This window comes from Corvus cornix, chromosome 13 (genome assembly GCF_000738735.6).
Source record: "Corvus cornix cornix isolate S_Up_H32 chromosome 13, ASM73873v5, whole genome shotgun sequence".
Lineage (NCBI taxonomy): Eukaryota > Metazoa > Chordata > Aves > Passeriformes > Corvidae > Corvus > Corvus cornix.
Genome location: NC_046343.1, coordinates 5,754,642 through 5,766,182, shown reverse-complemented (window position 1 = coordinate 5,766,182; position 11,541 = coordinate 5,754,642). Strand labels below are relative to the sequence as shown.

Genomic DNA, 11,541 nt, shown 5'->3' with positions numbered 1-11,541 from the left:
AGAAATTGCTGTCAAGGGTTTCTGGAAAGCTGGAAAGACCACCTTGAGGTGGAACTGTGCTGACCTTGTGCTGGCTGTACTGAAACAGAGGCAAGATTTCACTGTGGGAACAGGAGCTTAAGTAACTTGGTAGGCTGGAGAGGGGCAATATGTGCTTTTCTCCTTGTTCTTTTTCTGAGGATGGAGACAACCTGAACAATGTCTCTCTCTGAAGAGGATAAACTCCTCTCTGGCTCCTGTTGTTTCCACTCTGAAGTCCTGGCCTTGCTTGCTGTCGGATGAAAATGTGTTTAGGAACAAACAGTGTTAGCTGAGAAGCATGAAAATTGAACAGACTGAAACACAGGCGAGAAATCCTGGCTCTGACTGCTCACGACTTCACATTTATTTCGCTCATGATTTGACTTCAAAGTCTAACAACAAGCCTGGCAGGAGGACAGACTCCCTTACAGGTCAGCACTGTTCCTCTCACCAGACAAGGGAAAGCTCTTGTATCACCGCCAAACTGGGCAGCCAAAATATAACAAAATCCACCTGCAAATTCTGCACTTCTGGCCTGAGATTCTTTCACCAAATGTGGCTGGAGCTGGTCAGTCGTTGTCACTCCTGCATCAATCTCCATCACCTAACATCCTCAGGACTTCCTCAATCACTGGATGTAATTGATATTGCTTGATGTAATTGTAGAAATGAATTCATTGATGCAGAACATGGCCACTGCATCCCCAGATTTGCAATTAAACTTCTCATCCCACATTAATTTCCCCTGACAGCATTGGAGGCAGAGGATATTTCAGGTCCCTGAGGTTAGTCTCTTTTCCCCTTGTTGCTTGTTCGGCTGTCAAGGACCTCAGGAGCTCATTGGGAAGCACAGGGACAGAAGAGGCAAGGGGAAATATATAAATTCATAAAATACAGTATCTTGAAGCCTGGGCTCCTGGTCCACTGGCTCTCTGTGGTCTATGGATTCAAGATCTTCCTGGAAGCTTTACAGGAGCATGTCCATGAGCATCCCATAGTCTTGCTTGCCCCCTGGAGCTGGGAAAGCAGACAAGCTATATCCTGGGGTTACTTAGAGATACTCTGGTTAATGCCATTGCAGCTGCTGACCTCGATGACTCTTTCCTACAGCAACAGCTCCGGGCTTTTTAAAACCACTGGTGGAACAATTCCTTTCCTTTGCTCCCATCTCCAGAACCAGGTGAGGTTCTCCAGCCCTCCTGAGGGCCACTACAGAGCCAGGGAGTTCCTTGCAACCTTCCAGGCACTACAGCATTATCTGCCATCCCCAGGCTGGGTCTCTGCGGGGAGGGGAGCTGGGGTACAGTCCCCTTGCCTGAGGCCAATCTCACTCTGCCATCCCCAGCCCTGTTCCTCCTCTGGCTGAGAGGACTGACACAGACACTGCATGTCCAGCCCTCCACGACCCTTTTCCATCCCCACTGACCTCCCTGGGGACAAAGCATGGACACGAGCCCTTTTAGCTGCCGTGTTTGTGTACACAAGCCCACTGCTGACACAGATCTCTTAATCCCCCTGCCTGTGTCCCACAGGCCATGCTTGTACAGCAGTGGCCACGGCTGGGTGCTGGCACTGCACTTTGCTGAAGCCCTTTTACCTCTGACTCGCTGATTAGCTGCTGACAGGGTGTTATCAGGAGGCTGTGGTGGGTGCAGTGGCAATGCCAGCATCCTGGCTACGGGGACTGTCCCCAGCTTCACTTGGTGGCACCAGGGCAGACTGCCAGGGGGCGAAGAGGACTGGTGTATGTTGCTCTACGCTTTGGCGTTGCTTTGCTTCTAATTTATCGTCTCTCCCACTTCATGGGCTTCAGCTCGAAGGTGGAGGTGGCTTAGCTCATGATTCAGCAGGCTGATGTTTCCTTTGCACCAGCAAAATATTTGGGAAAGCAAACACAAAGCTGGCAAGGCTGAGTGGGAGTCACAGCCGGAGGGCCTGGCTCGAGGCAGAGCCCGAGGGGAGGGGATGCTCAGAGCATGGAGCCATGTCCCCTCCATGCTCCCTGGGTGCTGGGTGCACGGGAGAGCTGTGCTGGCTGCACAGGGAGCATCTGTGCAGGATGGAGCCCTCCCAAGTCACAGCGTGGGGAGGAAAGGCAGGAAAACCTGAAAACTGAAGCTTCCCTGCAATGGAATGGGAGCAGAAACATATGCAGTGGAGGAAGAACTTCGTGATACCAGGAGCACAACAGGCCCACACAGCACATCCCAAAATTAAAGGAGGCTCATTTAGTCATGCCTGGGGGTCAGGTGGAGTCAGGCATGGAGCTGGCCCTGCTCCAGCCCCTTTGCTTATGTGCACGGTGCAGCTTTTGGACACAGAGATGTGCTGTACCCTCCTGGGGTCCTTTGTCACTCATGGTGTGATGGCTGGTGCTCAGGGCAGGCAGCCAGGACCGGCTGGACAGGGAGTGGGTGTGTGCTGACCCTCTGCTGCGGGTCACAGGAGGAGACCTGAACTCTGTGTGGGACAGCTGGGCAGGCAGCTCAGCCCCACCACTGCAGACTGGCTCTTGATGGGGTTCCTGCCTGGTTCCACCTCCTCTGGTACCCCCAGGACGCCTGTTGGAGTCCAGGCTGCTGGCTGCTTGTGCCTGGCACCAGAGTCAATGTGGCTGCAAAAGTGGGAAGGAAAGCATTTGGGGTAGGATGCCCAGTGCCCTCAAAAGTGGGGGAGCAGAAGTCTGAACTCTTGCACACAAAAGAGCAAAATGATTTTAACTTCTCACCAGTTTTCAGTCCCCTGGCTATCCGAGGAGGAGAACAGCACCCATTGGATCTGTACCTACTGGTGCAACGCACAGATCCCAGCGTGCTGCCTGCCAGGGAAACACCTGGCAGTGAAATCCTTGTGCTGTGGGTCAGGCCAGGATTTGAATGGCAAAGCCCAGGGCTTTGCTTTGACTGCAGAGGGGTAAAACAGTATTTAAATAACTGCCAGCCCCTGAAAGGAGCAGAAGTCCCACGGGAAAAGAGAGAATTTGCGGCCATGCATGGCTGATGGCTTCATCACAAATGTACAACCTGCAAAGGGAGCAAGCGAAGCTGCTGGGAGCTGCCTCTGATTTAGTATTTCATAACTTTGGTGGTTGACTCCAAGCATTTTGGCTGTTAATTATCCTTAGGTGCTTAGAGGAAAATATCCCAGCAATTCCACCCATCAATCTTATTGATTCTCACCTTGAGTCTTTGGGAGCTTTTAGGGCACCTGCACAAGCTGCCACTGCTTGAATTAATTGAGCTCTGCAGAGTAGCTGCTGGCTGGTGCCTCCCTGCACATCAAGCACAAGGCAGAAAGATGTATGACCCTGGCCAGTGCTGGTGCAAGGAGCTGATGGCAGGGAAACACAAATTCCTGGGAATCACAGCACATTGCCAGCATGCTTTGTTTCTCCATAGGAATGGCACATCCTTGGGCGAGCTGAGTCAGGGACCTCCAGCACTGCTGTAGGTGGTTGGGACCTGGGAAGGATGCAGGACATCGCATCTGAAGCAAGCAGAGTTTAAGGCATCTTGAACAAGGATGTAGAGGTCTTATATCTCCTTTCTCTTTGTAGAAGTGTCTGAAATATTTCTGCTGAAATTCCTGATGGTAGAGGGGTGGCATGGAGGGTAAATATCCTTCAGAGAAAATATCAGGCTCAGTGGTCAGCTTATGTCATGTTTTCACGAGCTCCTGGAAATGGAAGTAGTTTAGGGGACATAAGAAACCTTGGGCTAATATATCTCCAGCAAAATATACAAAGTGAGAAATTGTGCTCTAGAGGACATATTGCTTTCAAAAGCCCATGTCATCAATAACTAGGAAATGGGGGAATTTTTCTCAAGCAGTCAAGGTTATTTATTGGCTTTGGGGGAGTCCTACAAGAACTGTGGCTTTTGGAGGGAAGAGTTGGGATGGTAGAAGCAGTTATGTATCATTCGATATCCCTCCCTCCAATCCGCTTATTAAAAACATGCAAAAACTCCATGGCAGACTTCAGACTTTTAATTACAGGATATTTGCTCACATTTCAATCTAACTTCCTAACACCAGGAAAACCCATGGGGTGCACTCTCAGGCATGAACACATCTGCAGCACCACTTCCCAGTGTGCAGAGGATGGGTGGAAGCAGCGAGGGGCTGGCGACTCCAGGAGTTGGTTCCTACCCCATGCATGGCACGAGTGCCCTGAGAGCACAGTGGCTTTGGCATCAAACCACTGAGCCCCAGCCCCTGGGCTGTGGAGTCCTGCTAAGTGAAAGCACTTTTTAATGGGCATGTAATGGAACTCGTTAGCGTCTGCTGTTTTATTATGCAGGTTGAAAATTACTTATTGGTGGGAATGTGCTCACTCTTCATGCTGATCTTTCATATGCTTTGCTAGAATGGTGCAAAAGTGAATTAATCTCAGAGCCAGGGAGTGTCTTCCATCTCTGTGCATCACATGGCTGCAGATAGAAAAAAGCTTGTGGGACTGTCTGGGAGCACTCAGTGTGTTCTCACCCCTGGGCCCTGGCAGCAGAAGTGGAGAAGAGGCTGCGTGTTGTGCTTTAGTACACGGTCCCTCACTCCAGATCAGGGGTGGGAGCTCTGGGGTTAAAAACACAGAGCAAGGAGAGGCTAAAATCTGGGTTAAACAATGGGACGTTGGAAGTCTCTCTGGCAGAAACATGCAGGAATGGGCACTTTCTTCTGGTTCTGAGCTAAAGCAGCTTGAAATGTGAGTATTTTGAGTAGTAGAATAAAAGGTTTGGGTGTTTTATTTTAAAAGTACTCGAGTCCTTTGTGGTGGCCACAATGTGCCACTAATAGGTGTCTGCTGGGGTTGGGAGGCACTTGCCATGGCACGGTGTCAGGGATTTGCTGGCAGCCTGCCCTCAGCCCCACTCACCAGTGGGACAGCAAACCGGGACTGGAATTTGGGTTTCCACTGCCTTGTGGGAAAGAATCTCACCCAGACTGAAAAGGTTGGGTCAGATTATCCTGATGAGCAACTTCAGGGCAAGCTGAGTATTTTTCAATGGGAAACAGTCAGGTTTCCTGAAATTGAAAATTCCCATTTCAGTCTCAGAGTTGTAAATGCTGGCCCGGAGTCCTGATAATGGTTCTGCACCAGCATACCACCCTCTCAAAGAGAAGATGTTTCCCTTCTAGGAATGAGCTCTGGGTGTTCTTTGAAAAGCTTTTCCCTATGGGCACCAGCAGTTGGATGGTCAGGCTGCATTTGCAAGTCCTTTGGGAGCAGGACTTTGACACCCCTCAGGGGCAGCGGGGTTTGTTGGAGGGCAACACTGCAGGGCTGCTGGAGGAAAGTCAGCCCAGCCTTGTGTGCATTGTCCCTGACAATGTTTTTGCCTGGCAGGGTTCATGGAGCAATAACAACCACATAAATAAGTTAAAGCATATGACTCAGGATAGGAAGCTTGGACTTGCCTTGGCAAAATCCTCTTTCTCTTTTGCAAAGCATTAAAGATGCCTGAGCCTTAATATTCTGCCATCCACGTGTAAAGCTTGGGCATCTCACCAGGGAACAGCGTGACCAGCACTGGCAGCAGGCAAACTGGTCTGGAGGTGCTGGGCAGAGAAAATTCCCTTGGGAAGCACACTTCAAATCTGAGCTGACTGCGAGGTCTGCACAGCCCCTGGATGCAGGGAGAAGAGGTGTGATCAGGAGTGTGCTGCAGACGCTGATCGGCATTTGGCACCAGACTAGAGCAAAGGTGAAACTGCAGGAAACACTTTTAACGGTGACCTCGTTGCCACAGCGCTGGACAAAATTAGGAAAGTAGAACCTGAGAAAGGGGCTGAACTACCAGCCAAACAGGATGGTGAAGTTAAGGAGCGTATCAGTCACATTGGCTGCTTTGTGCTCCTTGCCATGCACAGCCTTGCTCCACGCCACTGAACTAAAGCTGTTCCCAAAGGGAAGGTTGGGACCCTAGGTGAGCTTGCCAGACCAGCAGAAATTAAGCTGGGGATATTCCAGCCAAGCAAGACCCAGAGATGCTCAGAGACATTAATGGCTACCATCAAAGCATCTTTAAACCTGCAGGCCAGCACCAAAGCAGCCGGCTGTCTGTGATAAATATGCAAGCCACGCTTCAGTCGGGGAGAAATAAATAAGCTGTTGTACACGGAGCAAGGGAGGTGGGGAGCTCCTGCCCAAATCACTGCTCAGCAGAGGAGTTTCCCTGGAGACTGCTTCCTCGGAGCCTGCGCAGGGCCAGCACAGGGCTGGGAGGCAGCACCCAGAGCTGCTTGATGTGGTCTGGGCAGGCACAGGGACACATCTGGGGTGAAGGATGAGGTGGAGAAGCAGGACTGGGGATGCTGGTCAGGTGCTTTCATTGAATTTGGGGAAAGCAGAGATGGATTACTTCCTGCAGAAATGTGGAGACTCCTTGGCTGCTTCTCAGCAAGCCCCTGGAGGGAGGAGCAGAATATCCAAGTGCCGTGGATGCTGGGCAGAGCAGGGGAAGATGGGTCCAACAGAGGTGAGGAGACCAAGGGGAGAGACATGGCCGGTGTGTTTACACCAGCTGGAGGTGGTGCACACTCAGCTTCCCTTCCCATGAAGGATGGGGTGTTTGAGAGCTGACCTGCCAAGGTGATGTTCCCTACGGCTGATGCAGGAAGCTTGCATGGACACTTCCCTCTCTCCCCCCTCGCTTGTGCATTTATTTTCTAGCACTGAAACCCTGCCGGGGTTTGGCCTGGCTGGGCACAGCATGAGGGTGAGACTCGCCCAGCTCCCTCCTGCCTGGCAGCTCTGGAGCCAGTTTGGCTCTTGGCCACCGCGGGCTCCTTCCCGCTCACGTGGCAGCAGAGCAGCGTCCCAAAGGGACCGAACTGGAATGCTGCACACTGGCTGGGGGACAGGTGAGGGACACCACTGGGCTGCAGCTCCCCTGGCTGCAGCCACCTTCCTCACCCCACTGTGCTCCCCACCCAAGGAGCTGCTCCTAGAGAGGGTGTAGGTGGGAGACTGGCTGGGGGTTGTGCAGCTCCCAAGTCACACTCATGAGGAGCGCAGGGACGCCTGGCACATCACGGACTGGGCCATACAGAGCACAGGGTGTGGCCTGGGTTACTGCAGTTGAGGTACTGAGCCAGCCAGGCAGCCAGGCCAGCAGACAGCTCACTGGAGTTATATTTAAACTTCCTTTTGGAATTTTACTGGCCAAGTTCTTGAATGATTTGGGATAACTGCTCATGATTCCTGAGGCTGTGGCACAGGAGGGTACTCTCTTTGCCAAGAGGTTGGGTACCAAGGGATGCAGAGAGCCGAGATGGTCTCAGTGGAGCATCCCTGACAGCCTGGGACTCCCTCTATGGATCCACCAGAGCCCTGACGCTGTTGCCCTTCCAAATGTTGTGCTGAGCTCACGTTTGTTTCTCACTTTCTTCTTTCCTTCCAACAGTGAAATCAGCTTTTCATCCTTCTCCACGCATCAGCAGCTGGGGGCTACGTCTTCAGTGCCTTGTCATGCTGACGGGTCTCCTGCAGGGATTGCATAGATGTGTCCCTGGGGCTGCGGGACATGCTGGGACTTCCAGATGAACCTTTCCGGGCAGAAGCAGAGTCGCGTGGTTGCTGTGATGAGGGAAGAGGCTGGGAGAGGCTTGCATTGAATAAAAAAGGCATCAAGTAAGGGCTGCTGTGAATTAGGCAGGTTGTGCTAAATGGTAACAGCAATGCAGGTTGCCTTTTAAACGTGTATAATTTACGTGCACATACACACACAGTCTGCAGCCACTGTCTTGCTGGCTGCAAGAACTGAGGACAAATACCAGAAACATTAATGATGGTGATGAGCATGTGACATTCTATCAGCTAGAGATCAATTATGTATTTTAACCTCCTCAAACGAAGGTTTTTCTGGGCACAGGAGACAAGAGGTGGTCTCTCCCCCATCAATGTGTATAAATATCTGAAGGGGGGGTGCCAAGGAGATGGAGCAGGGCTCTTCTCAGTGGTGTTGAGCAATAGGACACAGGCAATGGGCAAAAATTGATGCACGGGAAGTTCCACCTGGAATATAAGGAAGAACTTCTTTACTGTGCAGTGACCCTCACTGGAACAGAAACCAGAGAGGCTGTGGAGTCTCCCTCAATGGAGATATTCAAGAACCGTCTGGATACAACCCTGTGCCATGTGCTCTGGGACGACCCTGTTTACACAAGGAGGTGGGACCAGATGGCCCAACCAGACCGTTTCTGTGATTCTGTGTTCCCCGGGACACGCACCAAGTCCCTTTCTGCACTTTCCAACCAGGTTATCCGTTATCCCCGGCCGGGGAGACTGTCGAAGCCGGCTCGGGACTCCGGGGCTCCACCGGTGCGTTCGTCCCCGGAGTCCCCGAGCCGGCAGCGCACCCCTGGCCTGAGCCCGGCATCTCCCGGCTGGACAGTGAGGCCGGCAAGTCGGGGAAGGGGCCGGTGCCCTTTAAGCCCCCCCCCAGCTCAGCCGGGCGTTGCATCAGGCCCGTGCGCGCCGCCGGCCGCCCCGCGGGGGCGCGCCCCGCGCGGCCCCTCCCCTCGCCGGCGGCGCGCACGGGCGGGCGGTGCGCGCCCCCGCGGCAGTCGCGTGGTCCCCGCGCGGCTCCATATTGCGGCGGCACCGGGGTCGGGGGGTTCCCGGCGGGGCTCGGGGGCGCGCAGATGGCGACGCAGGTGGAGGCGCTGCTGCCCGGCACGGCCCCGCTGCTGCCCGCCGAGGAGCGCGCCCTGGTGCTGAAGCCGCCGCAGGACGGCGGCCGGGAGAAGGGCGAGCCGCCCATGGGCCCCGACGGCGGGCCGGCGGCGCCGAGGCCGCCCAGCGCCAAGCAGCAGAAGGAGGAGAGCAACAACCAGGAGAAGGAGAGCCTGCTGAGGGCCGGCGGCGAGGCGGAGGACGGCGGCGAAGCGGGCGGCGCGGGGCGCCGGGAGTTCATCGAGGCCCCGCCGCCCAAGGTGAACCCCTGGACGAAGAACGCGCCGGCCGTGAACGGGCAGTCGCCTCCCGGTGGGTGCTCGGAGGTCGTTGGGAGCGGAGCGGGGGGGGCCGGGTGCGCCGGCGACCGCGCCCCGGGCGGCCGCCCCATGCGGCACACACGGCGTGGGGCCGCGCCCGCGGCCTGCGGGGCCGCGGCGGGGCGGGGGGCGCGCTGGGAGCGGGGGGGAGCGGCGGCGCCGGCCGCGGCCACGAGGCGGGGAGGGCAGCGCGGCCCGGCCATGCGGCGGCGGGGAGCGGAGGGCGCCGGGGGCCCGGCGGCGGCGGGCGGGCCCGGCGGCGGACACGCGGCCCCCCCCTCCCCCGCCCCTCCCGCTCCCGGCATTCCGCCGCAAGCAGCGCCGGCAACGTGGTCGGTTCCCGGCGTGCGGCTCCCCCGGGAGCGCGGTCCCGTCGCCCCCGCGGGGGCCCTTCCCCGGGCCGCGGCCTGCGCTGCCCACGTGTGCGCGGCCGCGGCTCCCCCGCGCAGGCCGCGCCGCCTTTCTCTGCCGACTCATGGCGGCGGCGGGGCCGGGGGCCGCGGCCGAGCGCGGCTCTGCCCAGCGCGGTCGCTGCCCTGCGTTAGGGGCACGGCTGGGGAACGGGGGTCCCCGAAAAGGGAAGCGGAGGGGCTGCGCTGTCCAAATCGCGCTTGTAACACGCTGCTGTCGTCAGCAAAGGCTGAAACTGCAGAACACCATTTCCTCGCCTGTCGGGATGGGTGCTGTGCTCCCCTCGTATCTGCTTCAAGTGAATCGGGAGTAGGAGGAAAACACAGAAGTTTTCACTAAGCGTCTTGTTTGGGAAAGACTTAATCTTTTTCTACCTGACTCTGTTAACTCTGAGATCACACTGCCAGATGTGACATCAGATTCCCAATTACTGTATGTGCTAGTGTTTTGTAGGAACTGTTACTGCCTAGCATGATGATTCATCAGAGTTATTGATCTTTGGGAGACGGACAGCTCTGCAATTTCCACCTGGAAAGCTGTCATCTTAATGGAAAGTATAGAGGACAAGTTAATCGTGCCAGGTAGAAGTCTCTGTTCGGATTGTTTGGTGGTTTGTCATTGTAGTCATGGACATAAGCAAAGCTTAAGGAAATCCAGGACAGTGTCGCTGTCTGCGTTCGCCTCGTGCGTTATGACACAAAACTGGTCACATCGCTCCTTTGTGTGAAGGTTGCACTCTATTGTGATGGCTTCTGAGATAATGATCCTGAGAAATAAACCAAAAAATGCAAAGTTGCGAGATTAAACGTTCCTCTTTGAGTCTCTTGTGTAAGGGGTGTCCAGATTCATTACCAGGCCTGTCAGTCGCAAAGGTGCATGATTTGTCAGAGTCAGCAGCAACGAGGCAGCTGCCCAGCACAAGCAGGGGGCCCTTGCAACTCCTGGGATGATTTTTTGAGGGAGAGAGTGAGAGTGTGTCATTAGCGTGTCCACACAGTTGCAGGGTAAGGGAGTAATGCTGCAACACTCAGAATTGATCTTGGGCCCAGCACAGTTGTCTCTATATTCCCAAAGGTGTTTAAAAAATGGAATTTGTTAGTGGTGTGTTCTGGGACTCTTGGCAGGAGCAACTGGTTCCAGCAATGCCCCCAGTGCTGCTACCTGGCTCTCCTCTCTTGAGCCATTGTTTCTTTTGCTGCCTGTTCATTAGCAGAAGAGAAAATGTGTAAAATAAACATGGCTGGTGAGCTCCCACGAGAGGCAGGCTGGCAGCTGACCTTGCTTGGCAGCCCTGCACCCAAGTACCTTCTTTTAGAGTTTGCAGGCTCATGTTGTGTCTTCATTTCATTGGGTGGAGGATTTGTTTTGGCAGACACTTACCAAAAAAGATCTGGAACGTGAATGTGTGTGAAAGAATCAGCTGGTGAGGTGAGTTGTCATGTTGTGACCTCCAGGACGATCACCGAAGGAAAGCAACTCTTTTCTATGCCTGCAGTGGATTGAGAACTTCTAAACTGTGGAAAGTCACTGCTGGAAGTCTTTGGTTTCTCAGCAGAGCTTACAAAGCCTTGGCTCGTAATCCAGCTGTGTTCCCAGTGCAGTGCTTCTGTGCTGGAGGTACATGGGAAATGTTTCCAGCCCTGATCTGCCAGAGGTAGCGAGGAGACCAGACAGTGTAGTGAAGACAGCTCTGTAAAGATAAAGGGATCCCTCTATGACTTGTTTTACAGGCTTTGAAAGCCCTAGTTTTTTTTATAATGATTATATTAATTATAGAGCCATAGAGCAGATTTAATGGACAAGACCTTCTCCTTAGGTGTTCACGCATCCTGTAATGGTCTGTGTTGGAATTGGTGCTTAGAATAAAGCAAAAGCATTGAGCTCAGGGATAACAGAGCCACAGATCTTGCTGAGTTTCTGCTGTGTGTGTTGGAATATGGATAGGGAAGAGCTTAAGTCCACCTCCAGGTGGTCAGAACACCAGGTTGTTTTGAACACTCACCATGGCTGGGCACGTTGAGTGCATTGGGGGCCTGACACAGGGACTGAAGAACAGGGTCCTTTTTTCATGGATTAGGATTTACCTTCAGAAGCTTGTGCCTTGCCTACCTGCTG

General features: G+C 54.2%; 1 protein-coding gene and 1 long non-coding RNA gene across 3 annotated transcripts in view; both read left to right on the top strand.

Moving 5' to 3' along the window:
- Positions 1-6,227: 6,227 nt before the first annotated feature.
- Positions 6,228-7,655, top strand: LOC109144608. The gene is made up of 2 exons (XR_002045475.1): positions 6,228-6,497; positions 7,425-7,655. It is a non-coding gene; the product is annotated as an uncharacterized LOC109144608 (long non-coding RNA).
- Positions 7,656-8,591: 936 nt separating this feature from the next.
- Positions 8,592-11,541, top strand: part of LARP1 (La ribonucleoprotein 1, translational regulator) — a 41,704-nt gene continuing 38,754 nt past the window's right edge. For both annotated transcript variants that reach the window (XM_039559690.1, XM_039559689.1), the window contains exon 1: positions 8,592-9,007. In XM_039559690.1, the coding sequence (XP_039415624.1) occupies positions 8,665-9,007 (343 nt within the window). In that variant the 5' untranslated portion in view covers positions 8,592-8,664. The remainder of the gene's footprint in view (positions 9,008-11,541) is intronic.